Below are 26,091 nucleotides of genomic sequence, written 5' to 3'. Positions count from 1 at the left end.
TTACCAGGCCATGAGGTAGGATCAGTTTCTTACTGTGGGTGACACAGGTGACCATTGTGAGTACTGATCTTCCTCACTGACCAGAACCTCCCCTGTAGTGAATGCTTTCTAGTGGGCATTGATGGAAAGCACAGAGGTCTCTTCTCAGGTCTATCCACATGCCTCTTCCCTACACTTTCTTACTTTCAATCTACCAATCTTGCTTCTTCCAAGCCCTTGAGCAACCAGCCAACCTATTCATCACTGCCCAAGAGGCTTCACCTCACACCACCTACTTCCTCATACAAATGAGATGATCAAGTGCACCATTCAAAGCTCTGCCTGCAGAGGTATTTCCCCTCACCGCATCATTCAGTGCTAACCTTAAGCAGAACCAGGACTGAGGATTTTTCCTCTGTCATCAGCTGGCACAGGGCCTCTTGTTAAGTCAATTTGTAAGCTAAGAGAGAAGCTTTGTTGCAACAGATGCAGGTGACACGGGGGCAATGTGTTCATACAACTCACTTAGACTTGCTTGAGCCCAATCCTAAATTTCCATCAGAAACTGGAGTGTTGCTGGCCTGCCGAACCATGTGACTTGGTGGGTTATGATTGGCAGCTCCAGGTCACGCATTTACTTGGTATCCCATGACTAGGTACTCACTCTTTACTAGGACTCTGTGGCACAGTAGGAATTGTTTTACAAATAGGAATTCTCTGCTGCAGAAGGCAGATTGCTTCAGATCCATGACAGCCTATAATTCTCTTACACTGGCTTGCCAGAAACTCCATGCCGTGTCAATATACGCTATGGTAGCATGGACATACACAGAACCTAAGATTAATGGCGGGTGCTTACAGTGGAGAGGTATTAGAACACACACAATCCTCTGGACCCTCATTAGTTTACACTGGACATAGACGGTCTGCGAATACCATGGCTGGTGTTCTAAATATGTAGAGCCCAACAGTCATAATTCTCTACATATTTATTGGATGGGGGCGAGCAGGGAACATCTCTGGGATGACGTAACAGTGGAAGCTTCGTGCGGTGGGAAAATGAACTTCTTTGAAAGGAGGTGCTTCAGAAGACCAGCAAAGCGTGTTACATTGAGCTAACACAGACCTACTAAACCAGGTCTCTGTTAAGCTACCAAAAAGGGGAAGAAAACGACCCTTCAGGGCCATTCAAAGTTTTTGTCCTCACACAGATCCCTTTAGTTTCATTGGAGCTATTGGTCATATGGCCCAAGCTGCAGGGCAGTTTGTATAGCATCCTGAACTTGATGCAAAGCCCTCTCTTGCTTTGAGCATCGCACTGAACTGGAAACCTTCTGAGGCACTGATAAAGGGGCTGGAGCATTATTTTCAAATATAGTATAGGCTATCTACAGAATCCAAGGAGGATCCACCAATTGCTATACCTCTTTCTTAGTGATAGAAGGGGTCTGGTGCAATGATTTGTCCTCTGCCTTAGAGATGATGCCCTGAGGATGTCCAGATCATTGGGTCTCTAAAAACTTTACCACGTATCAAGCCTCTGAATCTTTGTATGCTTATTTTCCATCCTCTAGAGTGGTAAGTCTTTTTAGGGCATTCAAAGTACTTACCACTTCCTATTCCCCAGATCTGATAAGCATGATGACATTAATATAGTAATTGTGACAGAGAGCAAAGCAGTAGTTAACATGGGCCTGGGGGCAAGACAGTGGATGTGGACTGCCATAATTTCCAGGTCAGCGCAGACCAATTTTGGTCTTCTTTCTTAGAGGAAATGGGGAAAAATGCATTTTCCAGATCAATATCTGCATACCTTGTGCCAGAGTATGTTGTAATAATGATGCCATATCAGAGCTATCAATTGATAAACTGTGTGGCAGTACATCATCATCTGCCCTGATTCATCTGCATCTTTGCAAGAGCCACACCAGCAAACCAAATAGGGGAATGATGGGGATTACCAACCTAACATCCTCGAAGTCTTTGAGGGTGGCACTAATATTGATTATGGCTAGTAAGCCAAGAATGATGATACAAAGGAATCATAAAAAAAATACTCAATTAACCAAAAAGAAGGCTTTGAAGGACAAAGGAAAGAAAACAGAACAGCCCGGGAGGTCTAGAAAAACAAGGGAACCTCTCTTATTGGCACAAGAAAAAAGAACCCACAAGTCTCTCCATCTGTAGGATAAAGGACATCAAGAAGAGTAGTGTTTTGGTGGCATAGGGCAATTTCAGCTTCCCTTTACCATTTAATGTTTGGTGTGTGTTATATTTCATTAAACTCTACAACGGGCAGGCCTGTATTTCATGTTATTCCTAGCAGTTTCAAGATATGGCAGTAAGTCAGTGTGATGGTTAGTTTTAACTGTCCGCTTGGCTAGGTTATGGTACCTAGTTGTTAGGTCAAACACCAGCTGTTGCTGTGAAGGTATTTTTTTAGATGCAATTAACAATGAAATCAGTAGACATCCTGTAAAGCAGATTACCCTCCATAGTCTGGGTGGGCCTCATCCAATCAGCTGAAGGTCTTAAGAGAAAAGACTTAGATCCTCTGAAGAAGAAGGAATTCTTCCTCCAGACTGTCTTCAGACTCAAGACTGCAACATCAATTCTTCCCTGGGCTTGCCAGTCTACTGGCCTGCCCTGTAGATTCCAGACTTACCAGCCCCCACAACTGAATGAGCCAATTAAAAAAAAACTCTAAATCTCTCCCTTCCTCCTTCCTCCCTCCATATCTATCTGTCTATCATCTATCTATATCTATCTATCATCTATCTATCTATCTATCTATCTATCTATCTATCTATCTATCTATCATCTATCTATCTATCATTTATCATCTATCTTTCTATCTATCTATCTAATCTACATGCTATTGCTTCTGTTCTTTTTCTATTTTTCTGGATAACCATAACACAGTCAGTAAAACAATAACATCCCATGAAATTAATCACTAGTGGACCTTGTGAAAAGATGCATAAATCTGGAGGTGACAAACACATTTGAAGGCACAAACCACCTATATCATCTACATTCCTGTATCCTTGCAGTGCCTGATATACATTTAATGTTCACAGGGTATCTGAATACATGAATGTTTTTCTCTTCATGGACCCCTGTGTGGGGCTGCATGCAGTTGCTTGTCTCCTGTACATTGTCTAATTCTGATCATACCTCTGCCAGACACACTTAACCAAGAAAGGACCCAGAAAAGACCCTACCGTTAACCCCTAATTGCGCTTTAGAGCACTAGTCTCTTTTTTAATTGAAGTATAGTTGGCTTACAATGTTGTACAAGTTAATTTCTGCTGTACAGCAAAGCGATTCAGTTATACACACACACACACACACACATATATACATTCTTTTTCATATTCTTTCCCATTATGGTTTATCACAGGATATTGAATACAGTTCCCTGCACTATACAGTAGGACCTTGTTGTTTATCCATTCTATATATAATAGTTGCCTCACAGTTTTCTAAAAACAAATTCGTATCCTTTGTATTTCAGTCTGGCCACACAAGCTATTCTGCTTCCTCTCAATGAAAGGACTGCTTGCTTTCTCATCCTTGGATTTTTAATCCTTTCTCATTTGATGAGTCATGGCTTTGTCCACTCGACAGTGGCCCTCATTCAGCTGTCCACAGATACGAAAGGGCAGATGTTGCAGCCAAGCCACCTTATTACCCTAACTTTGTTTGTATCTATTAAGGGGAGGGAAAGAAAAATGTGGTCTCTAAGTCCCAAATCATAATCTCCCTACTTTCAACTCCAAATAGGACAAGAAAGCCCTGATCCTGTCTACCACAGACTTTCTTTCCTTAACAGCCCTGGCCATGAAAGCATTTGTAATGGGAAATGGGAGCTCCCTGTGTTTGGGTCAGTGTGGTAAGCACTGAGCTGATGGAATTAAAACTGGTCATTAGGCGGGTAATATTGTGTACCACAAGAGAAAGCAAAAGATGTTATTCAGAATGTCAGAGTGATGAAAGACCTTAGGACTCATCTGACCAAATCTCCTTCATAGATAAAGAAACCAAAGTCTGGAAACAGGAAGTGATTTCTCAACATTAGTTTTCCAACACGGTCCTGAAACCTTCTTGACCTCCTTGTTCAAAGGTCATTGTTTCTTCCGCGGGGACGCCCCACCATGCACCACTTGTATGTCTTTTTAGCACTGTTTTTCATCTTCTTTCATTAGACTGTGAGATTTGGGAGAACTGAGTCCATGTCTATCTTCCAGGGTCTGGCATAGGGGCTAACGTATAGTCTATGCTCCATAGATGCTTGTGTAAGGATGGGTGGGGAGAAAGGAGGAGGAGGAGAAAGTGTGGGTCTGAAGCTCAGTGACCTGATTTATCACCAGTAAACATGGGTAAGCAGCATTTGAGACCCCAAGCCTAACCATAAAGGGTACTGCAGAACACGAGGTAGGGAGCGTCTCTGGGCTCCTGAGACGGTATAGGCTTTCTCCTCCTTTTCTGTCTCTTTCTGGATCCACGGAAGGAACCGAGCGACAGACACAAACATACCTGGCCTCCCCCTGAAGCCAGATCTTATGGCCCAACTGAAGACACCCACTTGGAAGAGCCTCTTGTTTCCGTGGATAGTACAGACCATAGGTGCCCCGCTGTCTCCCTGAGAATGAGAAAAGGGACAAGGAACAGTCTGGAGCAATGAATACTACCTGTAACAAGAAGGCAGAGTGAGAGGGTCCTAGTGGTGTGGGCTAGGGCCTTCCCTCCTCTGGGAACCCAGAATGTGGTGGGGTGTGGAGAGGACAGAGCTGAAACACGGGCTGAGTACCTGGCAATTGCCTTTGGTGCCTGGTTCTTTCCGGGCACAAAGCATGTTCCTGGAGAGCTGGTCTACCCTCTGGCTGCATGTTCTCTGGTTAATCTGCACCACTCTTAGCTTCTGCAGGTACACGTTTAAGTTGTCATTTTGGTCTGGCAAAGTGAGGAAGCTAGAGTGAGAATGAGCACTGCATCAACGACTGAGAGTGATGGGCCCACAAGTGATGAGGGTGCAGGCCCTGGAAGGATGCAAACACTCGGCAAGTCACAGACTCACAGGGTAGAAAGGCCTCAGAGATGACCTAATGCACACCCCACTCAACCACCTCTCCAGCATTTCCTAGGAGTGGTTCCTATATCTCTGCTTATAGTTCTACTTCCCTTTGGGAAGCTCACTCCCTCTGGAAGCAGGCTTTCAAACCCTCACCCCAGCCCCTGCCAGGTGAACCTGGAATGAGCTTTCACCTTGACCCCACCACCTCTTCACAGCCATGCTTTGTCCCTGTGCAGAGGTTCAGAACAGCCCCACTTCTGAATAAGCTTCTGCCAGGCCAATGGAGAAACCAGGAAGACGGCACACCTATAAGTGCCTTCTTGTGGGACAGAAACAACCTTGACCCTAGAGGAGCTTCTGGCCTTCTCATCCCACTCCCACATCCTTGTCTGGCCAGCCTGGTGCCTTGGGGAAGGAGGGGAGTAACTGATGACTATGCTTGGTTGGAGAATCACTGTCTCAGAGTTATCTCAGGATGGTGGTCTATGTGAGCTTCATCCAATGGTAAACAGTTGGGGACGTGTAATTGTAAAACAGCCCTTCCTTCCAGGAAGGAAGAACCCAAACTTCCTTTCTACAATGTTTCTGGGCTCCAAAAAAAATTACCATCACTCTCATTTTTGTGATTCTTCTATGTTCCAGGTTTCTACTGATACTAAGGACCTTACATGTACAATCTCATTTAATTCAATCCACATAACTTATTTGAGGGCATCATTACTGTCATTCTACAGATGAGAAAAGGTGCAGGAGAAGAAGGTGAAGGAGTTAGAGTAGTGAGGCCAAAATTCAGACCTGAGTCTTCCAAAGCAGCATGTTTTCTAGCCCAGGGAAACCTAAATGTGGGCTTTCTGCGGGTTCAGAGGGGAAGGCACATACTGTACGTAGGAGCCGTCACCCACTCTGTCATCCAACACCGGTCCCAGATCTTCTCCTTCTTCTGCAGGCAGATGGGCATTTTGAAGTTAGTGAATTGTACGGGTGTGGCAAGCAGCAGCAGGGAGAGGTCACTGTCCAGGTGAGACAGTTTATAGTCTTTGTGAATAATTATCTTCTGCACTTGCTTTCTCTCCAAGTGAACATCGTTGAGTTTTCTGGATCCCATGACTACAGTGATGTTTTCCAATGTCATTTCTAACCTAAAGAATGAATATAACTCAAAACTATAATAATAGTTATACCGCATTTCTCATTTGTAGACACATTGGTAAACAGTAGAGTTTACAATTGAATACAGAGAAGTCCAAAGCATTGGGTGTGCAGTAGCCTAAGAGTGGCTAGAGAGCAGGGTGGCAGGAGTCGGGGGTCTAAACTCAGACAAAACTCTGAACTAGTGAACAGTCAGCCCAAGGAGACTTCCCCGTCAAAAGGCAATGGGATGAATCCATCCAAGAGAATAGACTAGGAGCTCCTTCACCACAGGGATCTTGACTGTCTTATCAATCACCATATTGCCATCACTTAGAACAGCACGAGGAAGCCTGTATGTGTACAATGAAGGAATACAGTGTGTTGCTGACACAGATGGCAGGCAGGGGAAGAGAAGCTTTGTACTGATTCTCCAATACTGGATGCATAGTTGCAACTAGCAGCCAACCTTCGGATATGGTTAACTTAAGAGGAGAGAGTAGGTGCAATGGAAACACACTTGGTGCAGAGCCCGTGGCTTCACAAGCCTTGTGCACTAACCCACTAAGCTACCCAGCCCAGACAATATGTTGAGGAGACCTGATGTAAATGTAGACAACATCTCAGGAACTTACAGGGTTCTTGGGAAGCAATGTGCAGCCGTCAGAACCCACCACCGATGTATGATTGAGCCTCCACAGAGGTGTTTCCGCCAGAGCTGGATACTCACTTGCCATGGGAACTCACCTTCCTGGACTTCAAGCAGTTCATGAACTTGTAACAATGTTGTGTTTGAAAACTTGGGTCTGTAGCCACATTGAGCTTCATCTGAAAGGGAGAAGAAAGAGCCATTTGTACATGAGAAGTACTGACAAATTGTGGGAAAACATTCAGAAGTCTTTCTGAAACATTGAAAATGTTACTAAAAGTAATTAAAGTATGTGGGCTGAGCAACTGGATGCAGGATGTCCTGCTTGAGCAGCATAGGAACTAAGGATGCTGGGCGTGGAGACCATGGGGGCATAGGCTACCATGGAAACAGAAAATTGACCCTCTCTGGGGGCGCAGCCCCTTTCTCACTTGCACACCTCATATCACCCTGTTTGGCCCTGGAGGTTGGCTGGTTAGCCAGAGGCGGGTAAGGTTCCTCAGGGGAGGAACAACCTAAGACAGGCACAGTTCCAGAGAGGCCAACAGGGGTGGGGCACAGACCCTTAATCCTTTTGAGAGAGGTCTCCTGCCCCCAGGGCTGCTTTGCTCTCCACGCCCAGCTCAAATCCACACCCTGCTCAAATCGGACCCAGGAGGCAAACAAAGATCATTGCCCCCAGTCATGTGAGGCCTTTGTTTACTTCAAAGATAACCTTGTTTGTGGGACTAAACTGGGAGTGTTAGACCCTTAGGCTATGCCAAGAACTCAATAAAAGTACCCTGGGATCAATCAGCGAGGGCTCTTGATCCTAGAGGTCTTGAGTCCCCCGGTCCCATCTTTCTCTTAAATCTGTGTCTGTGTTTTCTTCAAGCTTGCGGCATCGTCACTCACCTCGAGTCGCCGAGCTGGTCTCGGCAACAAATCCTTCCTATCCTGTATTCCCAGCATCTTCCCAGCTAAGACCCATGATGGAGCTGAGTGAAGTGACTTGGCGCCGAGGGGAAAGACCTCAGACAACACCAGCCAAATACATCTTCTTTACTGTCTGTCCCTCACATTCAAGAAGAGCTGTGAGATCTGGGGAGGTCAGGGTAGCAATCCATCTGAAGCTGTAAAAGTGTTGGGGTGGCAATGGAGAAGCGCCAAAGATGTGCAGGGTCCATTCAGGAAACAGAAACCATTCAGGACTGGAGCAGGGAAAACTTAGTATCAGGAATTATAAATGATAACAGAGAAATAACTACAAAGGGTCAAGAGGACTCCAAGAATACCTCAAGGTTAGGGAAGAAAGGAAAGACCAAACTTGGCAGGGGAGTCCCTCCTCAAGACTGGGGTTCAGAACTCACTTTGTGAAAAAAAAAAACTCACTTTGTAGCCCCAAAGAAGGCCATTGCTACACATGCAGGAAACACCCTTCCAGAGAAGAGCTAGACTAGAGCATCCTTCCTGGGTGCAGGTGGACTGATTGCTGGGGGAGCCGGTGCGTAGAGGGAGCTCAGGTATTATATTTACAAATTGTTTTTGTAAAAAGCTATTTAGATGTTAGGGATAATAATTCTTTATCTGAAAAAAATATGGTAATTTCTTTACCCAATTTGTCAATTTCTTTTGTTTTGACATTCAGGAAATTAAAATGTGTTTCTGGGTCAAAACTTTTCCTTTATAAATTTTCCCTTATGTGCTTAGAAAGTCATTCCCTTTGCTAAAAAATTATTAGAAGAGCTTCTCTTTAAGGAGTCTGTCCATGTCCACCTGTCATGGTTGCCTTTTTTTAAAATTAATTAATTTATTTATTGGCTGTGTTGGGTCTTCGTTGCTGCACATGGGCTTTCTCTAATTGCTGTGAGTGGGGGCTACTCTTCATTGTGGTGCATGGGCTTCTCATTGTAGTGGCTTCTCTTGTTGTGGAGCACGGGCCCTAGGCACGTGGGCTTCAATAGTTGCAGCACATGGGATCAATAGTTGTGGCTCACGGGCTCTAGAGCACAGGCTCAGTAGTTGTGGCACACGGGCTTAGTTGCTCTGTGGCATGTGGAATCTTCCCAGAGCAGGGCTCGAACCCGTGTCCCCTGCATTGGCAGGCAGATTCTTTACCACTGCGCCACCTAGGAAGTCCTGTCATGGTTGCCTTCACATAAGAATATCTGTAATCTCTGATGTTCTTAGCCAGATCAGCTGTATCGTTTGCTCTAATCCTTCTTATCAATACTTCATAGGAATAGTTTGCCCAAGGGTCATCTTTGGTTGATTCGGGGTGGATATTTCTTATCCTGTCTTTTGCCTCTGATTTTCATATTGTCTCTGAATTTTGGAATCCAGACTTGAAATATTACTCAGCCATAAAAAAACAAAATAATGCCACTTGCAGCAACACGAATGGACCTAGAGATTGTCATACTGAGTGAAGTAAGTCAGACACAGAAAGACAAGTACCATTATCACTTATATGTGGAATCTTTTATTTTAAAAAAGGTACAAATGAACTTATTTACAAAACAGAAGTAGAGTCACAGATGTAGAAAACAAACTTATGATTACCAGGGGGTGGGGGGAGGTATAAATTGGGAAAATGGGACTGACATATACACACTACTATGTATAAAATAGATAACTAATAAGACCCTACTGTACAGCACAGGGAGCTCTACTGAATATTCTGTAACGAACTATATGGGAAAAGAATCTAAAAAAAAAGGAAAGAGTGGATGGATATATGTTATATGTATAACTGATTCACTTTGCTGTACACCTGAAACGAACGCAACATTGTAAATCAACTATACTCCAATAAAAACGTTTTAAAACTGCAAAAATAGATTAAATAAATAAATCAGAGTTTGAAGTTTGCTTTCTCTCACCTCTGCTCTTGATCGCCTTCTCTCCTCCCCACCACCTCCCCCATCCCCTCAGAGTTCCTCAGATTCTCAGGTGAGCACACACATTCGGGTACATACTCACCATGTGCTCTAAAGTTTGTCATGAGTGCGTGGCAGTATTTCCATACAGCTCTTCCAGACGCCCCAGGTTTTTTCAGTTTTGCTTCTTACATTGACACTCGGTTGTGGGCATCCTTCTATATACTCTGGCTGCCTCGAGCACAGCATCTGGGACAAGTGTTTGTTCTTCTCTTAGGAGATTTAAGCTAAATCAGAATTCACTGTTTGTATCCTTCATCCAGACTTTATTTCAATCCTCTGGGTTTGTCGCCACCATGTGTAAGAACATGTCAGGTAACCGGTGGCAACGATTCAATGAATTTAATACTTTGGTCAAATCACTAATGAGAACTCCACAACTAGGAGCATGTGAACAAATGATCAATGTTCACTTCATGTCTAATGCTGACAAAATGTTAAAAACGAAAGGAATATAGTTTGCTGAGCACGCTGAGTTTACGACAATAAATTAGTAGATATTTATTTTAGGAGATGTCTCTTTCTAGAAACTGGCACTGTCTTTTTTTTTAACTCCTCCCCAGCTGTCAGAATATCGCACTTTGCTTCAAGTCAGTTGTTTTTAATATTGCTCTTTTCCCTCAGTTCATCCCCAGGTGAATCTGGAGATACAGGGAACATAAATTAGCACTGGTCCATCTTGCCCCCAGACCCTCTCTCCCTGCACTGGAGCTGTCACTTCTTCCACGCAGCCCCCGCCACTCCGACATCCCCCCGCCCACCCAGACTGTGACCCCAGGCAGATCCAGTCCTGGGCACCATCGTCCCCTGCCTTGGCTTCAGTTCAGCATCTCTTCTTAGGACCATGGCGTTGGTCTCTTTACTAACATCCTGGGCTCTGGTACCTCACTCTTCTTGTTCCACCTTGTAACTTGCACACACTGTCTCAGTTCTCTTTCCAGCACATCAACATGACCTTGCTCATTTTCTTCTCAACAGCCTGGGATGACCCCTTCCAATGACCCTAAACAGAGCAAAGTCCCAATCCTCCCTGTGATACGTAGACCCTCAATGACCTGGCATGAACCACCTACCTGTCAAGACTCGCTTCGTGCTGCCTCCCAGTGCCTTTGCTGTGCTGTGAGCCATCCCTAATTATTTTCACATCTGGGAACACACTGACCTTCTTCTTTGCCTTCATGCCTTTGCAATTCTTTTCTCTTTGCCTTAGGTACATCTATTGTCCACCTGGGAAACCATGTAGCCTTCAACAGTTATTTTCTGCTCTGTGGTCCCAAAGCACCTTGAAAACGCTTCAATAGGGCACTCACCACATTGTGTTAATTACCCATTGACATGTCTCTCTGACTAGACTGTAAGTGTGTGGTGGGTATAAGCCACATCTTGCCATCTTTGTATTGCTAGTATTTAGCACAATCTTTGAACGTGTTAAGTATTAGATAGATATTTGTTGAACGAATGAGTCAACAAGAATGCTATACTTTCCCTAAATGTTTTGAGCACGTTATAATTTCAGCTTATACAACTTTTGGAGGAATTATTTACAAGGGTGCACTATCCCATGATTTTGATTAGTATTTTCTTTTATTTATATCAATTTTAGCTCTTTTGATCTTCAAGTTGTGCTCTGGACATACGGTTTAGGGAATTGAGTCAGAAAGTCTTAGTTTTGTAGCCATGAACCTTGAAAACATCTTGTACTCTCTCCTGAATTGGTTAAACCTGGAATAGTGGTGAAGATCTATCAATTATTCATTCATTCCTTCACTTAAGAAATAGTCATTGAAAATCTACTAGATATATGTATATAAGCTTAGCAGCAAATTTGGGCTTCAAACCCAGGTCTTCTCATTCCTAGTTCAGTGCTGTTCCTTCCATATAGACTACCCATCACATCAAGCCCAGCCCCTCCTACAAGGAGCCTGCAGACCTGGATATCACAATAGTAACAGCTAACACTTCCTGTGAACTAGACACTAAGTTCTTTATATTATACATATTAACTCTTTTAATTCTCACTCATGAGATGGGTTCTATAATATCTTCATTTCACAGAAGAAATAACTGAGGCACAGAGAGGTAAAGTAACTTCCTCATGGATGCACAGCTAGTAAGCACTAGAATCAGGAATTGAAGCCAGGCATTCTGGTTCTAGAATCACTAAAAATTGGTGACTGTGTTTTATATGTATATAAATATATGCCTTCAGTACACAGTTCTGGCCACTGTAGCACTCAGGACTCTTGTCTCAGGGTTGCTTCTCAGGACACAGCCTTTTGTGCTGAAGGATACAACCTGAACCCCACCCCGAATTGTTTTCCGGCCCTGGAATGCATGCTCTATTCCACTGCCCTTATGCAAATGTTCATTCATCACAGCTCCACCACCATCCTGCTGGATTACTTGGTTAATATCTTTAGGTATTTTCAATAAAACTCAGTAGTTTCAGATAAAATTGGGTTTGTGGTTTGAGCTTTAAGATGTAATATTCCTGTTGCTTTGTTGGAATTGTAAAATAACTGTAAAATGATTTGGAGGAAAGATGGTTTATAAATACATTCATACACACACACACACACATGATATACACACACCCAATATACACACACCCATCCCTGATGTATATTGACACTGACCAAAATGAATTTTTAAAAGGAAAAAAATCATTATGCTGAAACAAGAAGAACCAAACTCATGCAGCAACTTGAGGATTTTCAGACTATGGCCTTATAATTTTATCAGAATGAAAGAAGACACTGAGAAATAACATACGCAGCCTATTCTAGAGTTCCTCACGGTGCAGAATACTGTAAACAAAATGAAAAAAAGAAATCCACAGAGCCCCACCCACGACTCTCCACAACTCAGAGGGCAAGAGCCTCTGGCCCAGGCAGTAGAAGGGAAGGACGGGGAGATGCATCTTTTGAGCTACGTGACCTCTCCTGAAACAGGCTGGAGACACAACCAACCACATGACACTTCCCCCAGCCCCACCCTTTGACATGGCTTTTTTTTGTCCACACCATGCAGCATGTGGGATCTTAGTTCCCTGACCAGGGATCGAACCCGTGCCCCGTGCAGTGGAAGCCTGGAGCCTTAACCACTGGACGCCTGGGAAATCCCTGACATGGCTTCTTAATGGTCAGTGGCAACTAATACGTTCCAACTCAGGAAGTAGGAAAGATGTTGAGTTCCAAGAAGATTACCACAAAGAGGGAAGAACTTCCTGAAATCCCAGGATACCCCTACATATGACAAAATTTTATTCAAGTTGATGAAACGTCACCCCCTGCCCTGGCCCCCTTCAGAGAGAAAGCATCTGATAAAATATCCCCAGATCTAGACTGGTCATGATCCCAAGTCTCTCACCACTCTCCTCAGGCAGACTGAACAGATATTATAAATTATCAATATCCAGCCCTCTGGTTAAAGAGAAAGGTTACGATAAGGCTTATATAAAAAGGGAAAGGCAACAATGAGTTTCTAGCTATACAGTATAAGGTGGAAGGCAGGTCTGCTGCAACTGGCCCCAAGTGAAAAACAAACCTGCAAAAGTATATAAAAACCATGGGAAAATATTACAAAAAAAGAGAAACATAATGTACAAAATACACATGAATAATACATCTGTTTAGCTAATTACCAGAAGGGAATAAACAGGTTAGAGCTGTATCCTGCAAGGACATTGAAGAAAACGTGGAAAACTATGAAATAAGAGAAAAGAATGAAGTAGAATGATACTAGCAGAGACAAAGAAAAAATAGAGACACATAATAGTATTGCAAAATTAAAACCAGTATAGACTAGGAAATTTGGATCAACTTTCCTGCTGAGGATAACTAAAAAGTGTTATCACTTGCTTGAAAACAATAGACAGCAAAGTTAGTGAAGAGCTATGGGCCAGTATCAAGGAAAAGAAGGAAATTTGTAGGGACAATTTGTGGAGGGTCATCTGACAGGCTGGGAGGTGCTTCTGACAGCCTTGCAGAGTGGGGAGGGGGACCCCAGCACCCATCAATGGTGAGGGACCTCATGAATTCCGTGGCTTTGGTTAGGAGTTTCATGGTCTGAACCCTAGGAGTAAGGGTGCATCAGAAGTAAACCAGGCTACAAGTAAGTATACATGTTAAATAATAACCACAAATTTCATCCCTCAAGAGTTGCTGTAACATACTAGGCAATACTACATGGTACAGAAGCCCCGCATACATGACACATGATGATTTGAGTGTCATGGGTGTGAGGGACAGAGGTGAAGAAGAAAAGTTTTTGGAGTGTACTTTTAACTGTTAACGTAATTACATGGATAATAAATAACAGAGGTAATCTTATATCTACATTGTAGCTTATAGAATTGTTTTCTGTAAAAAAAACAAAAAAAATTAATCTACTCTCCAACACACACACACACACACACACACACACAACCCAAGAGAAAAAAAGAAAAGAAGTGTGGAGGAGATGCCACAAATAGTGGGATGCCTGATTCAAACCTAAATATATCAGTAATAAATTAAATTGAATTAAATTAAAGGTATTTAAAAAACAAAACTTGGGACTTCCCTGGTGGTGCAGTGGTTAAGAATCCACCTGCCAATGCAGGGGACACAGTTTTGAGCCCTGGTCCTGGAAGATTCCACATGCCGCAGAGCAACAAAGCCCATGTGCCACAACTAGTGAGCCTGACTGCTGCAACTACTGAAGCCTGTGAGCCTAGAGCCCATGCTCCGCAACAAGAGAAGCCACTGCAATGAGAAGCCTGCACACTGAAACAGAGTAGCCTCTGCTTGCTGCAACTAGAGAAAGCCTGCTCACAGCAACGAAGACTCAATGCACCCAATCAATCAATCAATCAATCTATATTCTTTGCCTTCTGTTATTGTTTTTGGCTTGACGTCTGTTTTTTCTTTTTCTTTTAATTGTTATTAGAGTATAGTTGCTTTACAATATTGTGTTAGTTTCTACTGTACAGCAAAATGGGTCAGCCATACATATACATATATCCCCTCCTTTTTGATTTCCCTCCCATTTATGGCACTACGGTGCATTAGGTAGATTTCCCCACGCTATACAGTATGTTCCCCTCAGTTGCCTCTTTTATACATAGTATCAATAACATATATGCGTCAATCCCAATCTCCCAATTCCTCCCACACCACCCCTTTCCACCTTGGTATCCGTACATTTGTTCTCTACTTTTGTGTCTCTATTTCTGTTTTGCAAATAAGGTCATCTATACCACTTTTCTAGATTCCACATATATGTGTTAATATACAATATTTGTTTTTCTTTTTCTGACTTAACTTCACTCTGTATGACAGTCTCTAGGTCCATCCACATCTCTACAAATGACCCAATTTCGTTTCTTTTTAGGGCTGAGTAATATTCCATTGTATATATGTACCACATCTTCTTTATCCATTCCTCTGTTGATCGACATTTAAGTTGCTTTCATGTCCTGGCTTTTGTAAATAGTGCTGCTATGAATGTTGGGGTGCATTGAATTATGGTTTTCTCTGGGTGGGCCCAGTAGTGGGATTGCTGGGTCACATGGTAGTTCCATTTTTAGTTTTTTAAGGAAACTCCATACTGTTTTCCATAGTGGCTGTATCAATTTACTTTCCCACCAACAGTGTAAGATGGTTCCCTTTTCTCCACACCCTCTCCAGCATTTATTGTTCCTAAATTTTTTGACGATGGCCATTCTGACTGGTGTGAGGTGACACCTCACTGTAGTTTTGATTTGCATTTCTCTAATAATTAGTGACGTTGAGCATCTTTTCATGTGTTTGTTGGCCATCTGCATGTCTTCTTTGGAGAACTGCCTATTTAGGTCTCCTGCCCATTTTTTGATTGGGTTGTTTGTTTTTTTTGATATTGAGCTGCATGAGCTGCTTGTATATTTTGGAGATTAATCCTTTGTTATTTTTTCTAATGTAAATATGACTGTCTTCACTTTCCTTTTGTTTCCACTTGCATGAAATATCCTTTTCCATCTCTTTACTTTCAGCCTATGTGTGTCTTCAGAGTTGAGATGAGCCTCTTATAAGCAGCATATGGTTGGATCTTGTTTTTTTTTTTTTTCCATTCATCCAACTACTCTATGATTTTTGATTAGTGAATTCAATCCATTTATATTTAGAGTGATTATTGATATGTAAGGATTTACTACTATCAACTTATTGTTTGCCTTCTGGTTATTTTGTATCTCCATTCTTTCTTTTTCCCTGGTTTCTGTCTACCTTTTGTGAAGTAGTTTTCCATGGTGATTTGCTCCCCCTTTTTTCTGCTTTGTGATTCTACTCTAGACTTTTGCTTTGTGAGTACCATGTGGCTTACATAAAATAGCTCTTAGATAAAATAACTGTTTATGCTTTTATGCTGATAGCTCCTCATCTTCATTCACCTATAAAGTTTCCACCCTTTTGTTCCTCTCCTTTTATATTTTTAATGTCACAGTTTACCTCTTTGTCCTGTGAATTCACTGAGAAATTTTAGTACCTAGAGTTATGTTTAATGTTCTTTTCCTTTAGCCTTTATACTATAACTAAGTGGTTAACAACTATTCTAATAAAGGTAGAGTTTTCTAATTCAGACTTTTGCTGAGTATTGTATACTTTCGTTTACCTTCCTGTCACTAATTAGCATCTTTTTACATCTGCTTGAAAAACTCCTCTTAGCATTTCTTGCAAGGCAGGTCTAACGGCGGTCAACTCCCTTAGCTTTCGTTTTTCTGGGAAAACCTTTATTTCTCCTTCATATCTGAAGGATAACTTTGGCGGATAAAGTATTTTTTGCTGGCAAATTTTATCTTGTAACACTGACTATGTCACTTCACTCTCTCCTGGCCTGTAGACTTTCTGCTGAGACATCCACTGATGACCTAATGGGGGTTCTTATAGGTTACTTTCTTAAAAAAAAAAAAGTTAATCTTGAACTCTGTCTTACAGTGTACACAGAAACTGAAACCAGATGTATTGTAAATGTAAAAGATGAAAATAAAACTTTTGGAAAATGACAGAGGAAAATAATCAACCTGGGATGGGGAAATGTAAATTTAAGAAGCAAAATCATAAACATTTAGGAAAAAGAACAGCTAACAAATTTTTGCTATTTGCAGTGGCTGGCACTGTTCTCTGAGCTTTGTGCATATTTAATCCTCACAATCACCCTAATACGGCCATTTTACAAATAGAGAAACTGAAATGCAGAGATATTTAGCAACTCCTTTTAAGATCCCATAGCAGGTACTTGGAGGAAATGTAATTAGAATGTAGGCAGTCTAATTTCAGAGCTCACACTCTGCTATAGGTCTGATTGTATTTATAATCTTGGGATGAAACGGTCCTTCTGAAACATCAAATAAAAGCCAAGACCCATAAGTAAGAATATTGCTGAACTTTTAACATAAAATTAAAATTTGTTTGGTCCAAAATAGAGTTGGATGAATATTAAAGAATTAGGAGAAAAGATTTTGTAGCACACATGAGACAAAGGGCTAGTAGCATTAAAATCAAAAAGGTTCTGCCGATCGATTTACGATACCCACTCAAATAGGAGTGATGGGAAAACTATAGGAACAGGTCATTCTCAAAAGGATAAATAGAAAATGTTATTTATGGGCCTGGGAGTTGGGGTAAAAGATAGCCTGTGGGCAGATACATTTCAGAAATACCGAATTAAATAAAATCAAACCATTTTCTTACCGTGAGATTTCTCAGAACGTCTAATATGTGGATATCCACTGTGACTCCATGGAAAAGTATTGAATGGAGCATTTCCAAATTTTGTCTAACCTTAGGGATTTTTTTCTGTGCGGTTTCTAACAGAACATGCTTTGGAAACTGCTGCATTAACTCATTTGCTCCTACAATAGCCCTTCAACTTTTCCCACTTTATGAGATTACATGATCTAATAAGGTGGTCTAAATTAATAAGGCCCTATTCTACCACAACTCTGCTGCTTCTCCCAGAGTACTGAGCCCAGAGAGATCCTTAATGTATTTACCAAGAGGGCAGTGGAGACTGGAGAAGCAAAGGCATTTGCTAATTGTTGCTCCAAGTCCCCTGTTCTTGCAGAACTCTGGGTCCAGGGATCATTTTAACTGGCGTGTTCACTGAGCCCCACATATCTACTTTGACTAATCAGCTGTAATCTCCTCATTTCCTGAGCCATTTGCTCTAACTCAGCACTCCCTCAGGCCTCTAAATCAACTCTACAGGAGCCAGCTAAGAGGTTGCAGGTCTCCCCCCATCCTCTGCTCTGGCTTAACCTGGCACAGACCTGGAGCTTCCTGGGCACATCCCTTGAGCACCATGAGCAGTGGAATTAGAAGCTGGAGCATTTTCTTTTCATTCCAGTCCAGAATTTCCCAACCTGGGCCTGTAGCCAAAGCCGACAAAATGCCAGCTGCAGCTGCTTCAGTGGGGGCCATCACAAATGCTGGGCAGAGCTGGTCCCCGGGGGACATCACGGCAAGCCCGGGTTAGTGAGGAAGCAGGGGATGCAGGCAGCCTGGCCCAGTGGTACCTGCACAGCCCAGTCCTCCCCAGTCTGTGCGCTCTCTGCCGTGGGGACTAAAGGGACACCACATCAGGCACACTTGTCTATACCCACTCCTCCCAGCCGTGACTCTGACCCTCTTGAAGAGCTGTGTGTTCTAGTGTCTGCTCAGGCATTCAAGAGCTTTGGGTCCTTGGATGAGTTCTCATATTGAGATCTGGAACCAGCTCTCAAAGCCTGCGCTGACTTGTTAGGAGATTGGGACTTTATTGTGAGGTTAATGGAGAGAGCAGTGGAATAAAAGCAGGTCCTATAGACACATGTGCCTTAAAAGATTACTCTGGTAGGTTATTTTAGAGAGGATAAAACTAGAAAAGGGACTATCATTTAGGAAGTGGCTCTAATAATACAGATGAAAGATGGTGGTAGCCTAAAGTAGGAAAGAGGACAGGTAGTTTGCCAAGGCTGCCATAGCAAAGCACCACAGACTGGGCATCTCAACAGAAATTTCCCAGTTCTGGAGGCTGAGAAGTCCAAGCTCAAGGTGCCAGCAGGATTGATTTCCTCCTGAGGGCCACGGTGGAAGGATCTGCTGTCGGCCTCTCCCCTTGGCTTGCAGACAGCCACCCTCTTGCTGCCTCTTCCCGTGGTCATCTCTCTGTGCAGGGTGCACTCCTGGTGTCTCTTCCTCTTCTTATAAGGACACCAGTCATATTACATTAGGGCCCCACCCTGAGGACCTCATTTTAACTTAACTCTTTAAAGACCCTATTTCCAAATATGGTTACATTCTGAGGTACTGAGCATTGGGACTACAACATATGAATTGTAGGGGAGACACAATTCAGCCCAAAACAGTGGAGTTACCAAGAAACAGATGCAACTGAGAGATACAGAGGAGGTTGAATATAGAAGTGCTGTGATTAAGCTACCCAGCACGAGCAGGCAGATACACGTACCAGTCTGAAGATTTGGGGTAGAAGTCTGCACTGGAAAGCCATCTGTCTATTGAAATCACAGGAGTGAATGAAATTGTCCACAGAGAATGTGTGGAGAGAAAAGCAAAAAGGGCCTTGGGCTGAGCCTGGGAGGACGGCCGACACGTCTGGCCACGTCAAGGAAGCAGAGCTGGAACAGGAGGCTGGCAATTGCCAGAAGTGCTGGAGGAAAATCAGGAGAGGGTATTGATATGGAAAATGGTACTAGAATGTTCCAAAGTGGAGCAATGCCTCCTGATTAAGGGCATTCCTTCCCTGTGTCCTCTGAGTCTCTCAATCCTCCCACAGGCGTGGGAATCTGATGCTATCAATTCCATGCTCTCCCCCCACATCTTGACCCTCTCCTCCTCCACATCGTCCTCACATCTCTGTTTAGTCATCCCCACCTTAAAACCTTCTAAATAGAAAAGAGCCCCCCAAATGCCTTCCCTCTGCTCTGACTTCCTCACTCTACAGCCACCACCCTATCTCCTCTCATTACAACAGTCCTTGCTGTTCAAAGAATAACTGTTTGGAGGATTGAGTGAATGAAGTACCACTGCCTGAAACAGCTGTTATCTACCTGCAAAGGGAAAACGCCAGCTTTCCTCCACTCCCACAAAACTTCTGACACCAGGGACTTCCCTGATGGTCCAGTGGTTAAGACTCCAGGCTTCCAGTGCAGGGGACATGGGTTCGATCCCTGTTAGGGAGAGCTAGGCACAAGCCGTGCAGCGTGGTGGCTGGGAATGGGGGGAAGCTTCTGACACCAGCTACCAGGGTTTTCCCACACCACGCTCTTCGCGAATTTCCATTGGACATTGATGCGGTGTTCTACAGTTTAACTCAATTCTGCCACTGTCTGGAGTCAGTGCAGACTCCACAGGTTACGGGTTCAGCTCTACAAGACTGCCCCCACTTCAGGTGCCGATTCCAAGTCTAGGTTATCACCTGAACTTCTAACCAACTGGCTATAAATCAGGGGTTTCCACAACCCCCTCCTCAGGCTTGATAATTTGCTAGAATGGCTCACAGAATTCATAAAAGCGCTTTACTTACTATTACCAGTTTATTAAATGGGTACAACTCAGGAACAGCCAAATGGAAGAGACGCCCAGAGCAGGGTGTAGGGGAGGGGTGCAGAGCCGCCATGCCCTCCCTGGGTGCCGCCCCCAGCACCTCCCTGTGCTCACCAACCCGGAAGCTCTTGGAACCCCTTCAGTTGGGGTTTGTATGGAGGCTTCACTGCATAGGTATAATCAATTAAATCATTGGCCATTGGTGACTAACTCAACCTCCAGCCCCTCTCTCTTCTCCAGAGGTCAGGGATGGGGCTGAACGTTCCAACCCTCTAATCAAGCGGGTGGTTCCCCTGGCCACCAGCCCCCATCCTTGGGGCTTTTCAATAGTCACCTCATTAATACAAACTCAGGTGGGGTCGAAAGGGGCTTATTATGAACGACAAAAGACACTCCTTTTACCTTTATCACTTCAGAGCTGTTTTAGGAGCCAGGAAAAAACAACTGATATTAAAGCAAAGACGTTCCTGTCATTCTTATTACTTGGGAAATCACAGAGGATTTAGGAGCTCTGACCAGAAGACTGGATGCAGACCAAAACATATATTTCTTATTATATCATGATATTACAAGTTTCCCCAGTTATCTGCAAGGCTCCCCAATTATCTGTGAGACTGCTCCCCGCTTCCTTCAGGTCTCTTCTGTCACCCTGTCTGTGAGACTTCCCCAGTCCCTCTATAAAAACAGCACCTGTGGCCTTCCACAACCTGCACTTCCTGCGCCCTTTCCCTGCTTTATTTTTCCATAGCGCTTATGATCATCTGATGTAGCCTACATATTCAGTATTTATTTACTTTTTGTCTCTTCCACTAGACTATAAACTTAGTAAGGGCAAAGGAGTTTTCTTTCTTCTTTACGCCTATATCTCAGTTCTTAGGGCAGTGCTGTTATAGCAGCCAGAGCTGACACTGTCACCCCAGCCAATCCTCACATCAACTCTGATAGTTTTAATGTCCCCTGTATAAGGATAAGGGAAACTCTGAAAGGGTAATAACTTGCCCAAGCCCCTTTACAGACGTGTGGTGTCAGAAGCAGGATGTGAAGCTAGGTACGTCTGACTCCGGAACCCCCTCCCTAGCACGACACACAGAACGCCTCGTAAATAATGCAGCACCGTATAAACAGGACACTTCTCAGGAGCGGCCAGTCCTGAAGTAGGAAATAGATGGGTCCCTGGGCCAGAGAGCTGGTATTTGTCAAATGGAGCAAAACTGGAGTTTCGTCCTTAGGCAGACAAGACCTCAGCGGCTATCCCTTCTCCACGATATGGAAGGAATAAACTAGCCGTGGGGGAAATTGTTGCAATGCAAATAGAAGTGATTGTTCTTTTTCCTCTTGAGAGCAAGGAAAACAAAGAGAACATCCAACAGGCTAGAGGAGAAAGATAACCTGGCCTGAAAGAGTTAAACCGTCTTGGTTATTCTTTAGCTGTTATCACGAACAAACACCTGTAGCTAGACTCGTCCTCCACAAAGCTGATGACTCTCTGACTGTATATGAATCACACCTTGCACCTAGCATTTCTTCCCCACCCACACTCCTTTGTAGCACTCTTCATTTCAGGAAGAAGGTCATGGGCCGCTAACGTCAGGGACACCAGACCCGGTTGCTGCACTGCCTGATGCCAGCTTTGGCCGTGAATTTGCAGAAGAAAAGAATGCAGGATCCTCACCACCTGGACTCTTATCATTTACCCGGACTTTGAGCCCCACATATAAAATCTTCCCCGACTCCCGAGGAGCAAGGGGCACAGTTCTTGAGGCACTAGCCTGCTGTGTCTTCCCTTCTGCCTGGCAGAAAAATAAAGCCATCTCTCTCTTCCTCTAAAATCTCTGTCTCCGTATTTCTATTTGGCCTCGGTGTACAGAGTAGCCGTTCTTACGGCAACAGTCCCTGCGTGAACATGAGAGGAGACCAAATCATCCCCCAAAGTGTCTGACCATCATCCTTACTGGGTGTTGGTGAGGCCCTTGCACCTGTAAGGTCCTAGTCCAACGATGAAACGTAGGTTTCAACCCATCACCTGGTAACAGCTGCCTCGATGGTAACATTGAGAGAGATTCTGAGGCCAATTCTTGGCTCAGCAGGAAGGACTTAAGATCACCTGGCACCTCTGTCCTGAGCACTGGGCGATAGGGAGGGGCGGGCACACCTTTATACCAGGCGCAAGGTGACTTACCTGGGCTTATAACATTTAGTCAGTTTTCCTTAGTTGCAATTCAACAAACTGCTGTAAATGGAGAAATGATGAGGTTCCAGGAGGACATTTCCCACTGGCTGTGAAGGCACTGAGGAATGTGATGGACTGTGATGAAAACACAGCTTCTGTTCTTGTCTCCCACTGGCTTTTTTTTTTTTTTTTAATTTAGGCTGTGCTGGGTCTTAGTTGTGACACATGGGATTTTTTAGTTGTCGCATGCAGTTGTGGCATGAGGACTCTTAGTTGCAGCATGCGGGGTCTAGTTCCCTGACCAGGGATCGAACCCAGGCCCCCTGCATTGGGAGAACAGAGTCTTAACCGCTGGACCACCAGGGAAATCCCTCCCACTGTCTCGTAAACTCCACTGAGTGGGGATGATTTGTCCTGCCCAGATGGAAAAGCCCCAGGGACACCCTCGGATTATCCTTAGCTAGACCCACAGTTACTTGAGTCCCAAACCCAGTTTCAATTTAGGAATTAGAATATCCAAACCCTTGTCAACCTCCAGAGGCTGAGTCTGCCTCTGCATCAAATCTCCATCAGGCCTGGGCAGAGTTAGGGCCTGTGTCTTCTCTTGCCTCTGTCTCTGCTCCCCCTGCCCCTGCTCCAGGGATCCTGGAGGCTTTGGCTCCTGCCAGGGATCCAAGTCAGGGGAAGGTGCAGGGAAAGGTGAGTGAGCCCAGACATCAGCTTCCTGTCCTCTGGGACTGGAGGCATTTCCGGGCGGCCTCGTAGAGATGTTATCAGGGACTCTGTCTGCTGGCCCCTTTTTCCTTCACTCCCCACACCTGTCAGCACACATCCCCAGCCTCTTTCTTCTGAGGTCTCTCCGCCCCCTCCAGGACGCCCCATGGAGGGATCCTCAGATCCGAGCACTCTTTCCCCTGTGCAGCCCAGATGCACAAACTCTGGGTTCAGGGCAGCCTGTCCACAGCACTACCCTTCCCAGTACCTGAGCAGATGGCCGGCCATTCTCTTGCCTCCAGACCTTCTGGGTTGAGACAGACTCCAGTCCCCAGCTTCCCAGGGATCTCAGGAAGCCCTCTACCCTCAGCCTGCCTGACATTTCTCCAGGTGCTCCAGAAAGATCTGCGCTAGAAGGATCTGGAAGCAGCTGTTAAAGTGCTGAGACCTGGCTTCCTCCCCCCCCCAAACCACTGGATCAGCATCTGAAGGGTGAAGCCTGGAAATCAACACTGGGGTTGTCGGGTAAAGTATAGGATGCCAGGTACACTTGAATTTCAGAGAAACAATTAATATTTTTTAGTATAAGAATGTCCCAAACATCACATGGGGTACAGGTATACTAAAAAATATGTGTTCCTTATCTGAAATTCAAAATCAGGAGGGCAACCTGTATTTTTTTTAAGCTCTTTTTAAGAGATATTTATTATTTATTTGGTTGCACTGGGTCTTAGTTGCGGCAGGCGGTCTCCCTTAGTTGTCGCTTGCTGGCTCATTAGTTGTGGCACATGGATTCCTTAGTTGTGGCACATGGATTCCTTAGCTGTGGCACATGCATTCCTTAGTTGTGGCACATGCATTCCTTAGTTGTGGCATGAGAACTTTCAGTTGCAGCATGTGGGATCTGACCAGGGGGTCAAACCCAGGCCCCCTGCCTTGGGAGTGTGGAGTCTTAATTACTGCGCCACCAGGGAAGTTCCAGGCAACCTGCATATTTATTTGTTAAATCTGGCAACCTGAATCCGCACCGAACAAGCTCCATGGCTGCACACCAAAGTAAGAGCTCTGCTGGCCAGGACTCTGGAAAATAAAATCACTTCGATAAAGCCACCCCACGGAACTCCAGAGCGTTAGCCAGGCAGCGCCCCTGAGTAACTTATATCACCATATACCTGCGTTCCTCTTTGGATTTCTATAGGTTCCCTATATTCCTAAAGTTTCTCTCCACACTTGGGCCATGTTTGCCCAGTTCCAGGGGGAGCCATTCCCATTGGCGTCTACAGGGATGGGCCTTTGGGGTTGTGGCCGTGCACGGGGGCTCTGGCTCCACTGGTCAGTCCCTCCACCAGCTCAGACATGGTGTGATCTAGTATTCTTATGAAGAAGCTTGGCCAAAAAATGTGGGGCAGTGAATGAGTGTTTTGCAATAGATAGGGCTCACGTCATCTTAATAGGAGGGATACAGACCCACAAGGAATGCATCTTCCTAGAGATGAGCTGTGATTCTGTCCAGATACTTTCATAGGAGATAGAAGATGGGCAGCAGTTTAGGGTGGATGTGCCCTGCCTCCTCACCAGTGAGACTGGCTGTCATCCTCCATTCTCCCAATCACACCTGGGGCCCAGGGTCCTCCTCCCCTCCACACCCCACCCTCCAGAACCCGACAAAGAAAGTCACCAGCATTCAGGGAGTGGGTAGCAGGTCCACGGGAGGGAGAGCACTGAGTCCAAAAGAAGAGCAGAGGGAAAATACAGAGCTTCCCGGGGCAAGATCAGGGCCAGGTGACCCAGTGTGCACTGGGACCTTTACCCATATGCGGTAAAGAAAGTCTTAGCCCTTGGTCAGGGCCACGGCAGACGAGGTTTTATTCAGAACAGGCGGGGAAAGCCGCATACCAGGCCTCGACCCACCACCCTTCAGGGTGGACACCTGGATGTTGCGGAGCAGCTGCCTGCAGGGGGCCCCAATCCTGGAGAAAGAGAAAGTCACATGTCCTGGAATTTCTCCTCCCACAAAGTAGCTGGAGCCACAGCCCTGGTGTAGTAAAGAGGGTCCACCACCAAGACCTATGATCTTGTCTTGAGCTTCACAACAACTTTACTGTGAGCATTATTATTCCATTTCTGCAGAGGAGAAAACCAAGGACGCAAGGCTGGGCAGAGTAGACACAGCAAGTCTAGAAAATGACCAGCGGTCACGTTGGGAGCTCAGTTAGCACATGATTCACTGCTAACTGTCCAGCCTGGCCAGTGGCCAAGAAGGTGGTTCTGAGGATGCTTGGGTAGAGTCCACCCAAGTCCGTGCACTGAAAGTGTCAAAAATATAGTAAGGTCCAAATCCCATGGCTGAGCCACTGACGTAAGGGGAAGACTTGGGCTGGGCATTTCCGTCTCTGAGTCTGATCTTTCCATCTTTAGAAACGGACAGGGGCCCATCTGAAGACGTGGGGGCCACGTGGATTAAAACCAGAGAGGGTGGGGACAGAGATTGTCACCTGCTGGGCTGAGTGAGGGGTAGGCTGGGGTCTCTGAAACCAGCCTGAGGGTCTTTGCCTATGGCCCAGATCAGAGGCCTGAGCAGAGAGCCTGGCACCTGGACCAACAGGCGTTCGGGCTTCACAGGCCTCGGGGCCTCCTGGAGCGCCTCCCAGTTCCCAAGGGTCCCGCCCAGCAGCCCCTCTCTTAGGCTTTCCGTGCACATTCACAGGGGACCCCTGACAGGACAGGCCCTGTGGAAGAGGAGGCAGCTGAGTCTTAGGAAACACTGGGTGTAATGGGGCCACAGCAAGTTGCCCTCTGAGGGCTTGTGAAGGGTGGGCCATGCCCAGGTCAAGATGGGTCGTCCAGGATGAGGCCCATCTCCGAAGCAGATCAGCCGGAAGAGAAGCCTGCGTGAC

At 44.9% G+C, this 26,091-nt stretch overlaps 1 protein-coding gene across 1 annotated transcript; it reads right to left on the bottom strand.

The window, feature by feature from the left end:
• Positions 1-4,345: 4,345 nt before the first annotated feature.
• PRSS51 (serine protease 51) lies at positions 4,346-26,016 on the bottom strand. Its single transcript, XM_057720637.1, has 5 exons — positions 25,690-26,016; positions 6,915-7,012; positions 5,936-6,195; positions 4,793-4,935; positions 4,346-4,624 (listed from the first exon to the last, which is right to left on the bottom strand). The coding sequence occupies exons 1-5, from the start codon at positions 26,014-26,016 to the stop codon at positions 4,346-4,348; spliced, it is 1,107 nt and encodes a 368-aa protein (XP_057576620.1).
• Between the last annotated feature and the right edge of the window lie 75 nt (positions 26,017-26,091).

The sequence above is a fragment of the Hippopotamus amphibius genome, chromosome 2 (genome assembly GCF_030028045.1).
Source record: "Hippopotamus amphibius kiboko isolate mHipAmp2 chromosome 2, mHipAmp2.hap2, whole genome shotgun sequence".
Classification (NCBI taxonomy): domain Eukaryota; kingdom Metazoa; phylum Chordata; class Mammalia; order Artiodactyla; family Hippopotamidae; genus Hippopotamus; species Hippopotamus amphibius.
This window is presented reverse-complemented; position numbering and strand designations above follow the sequence as displayed.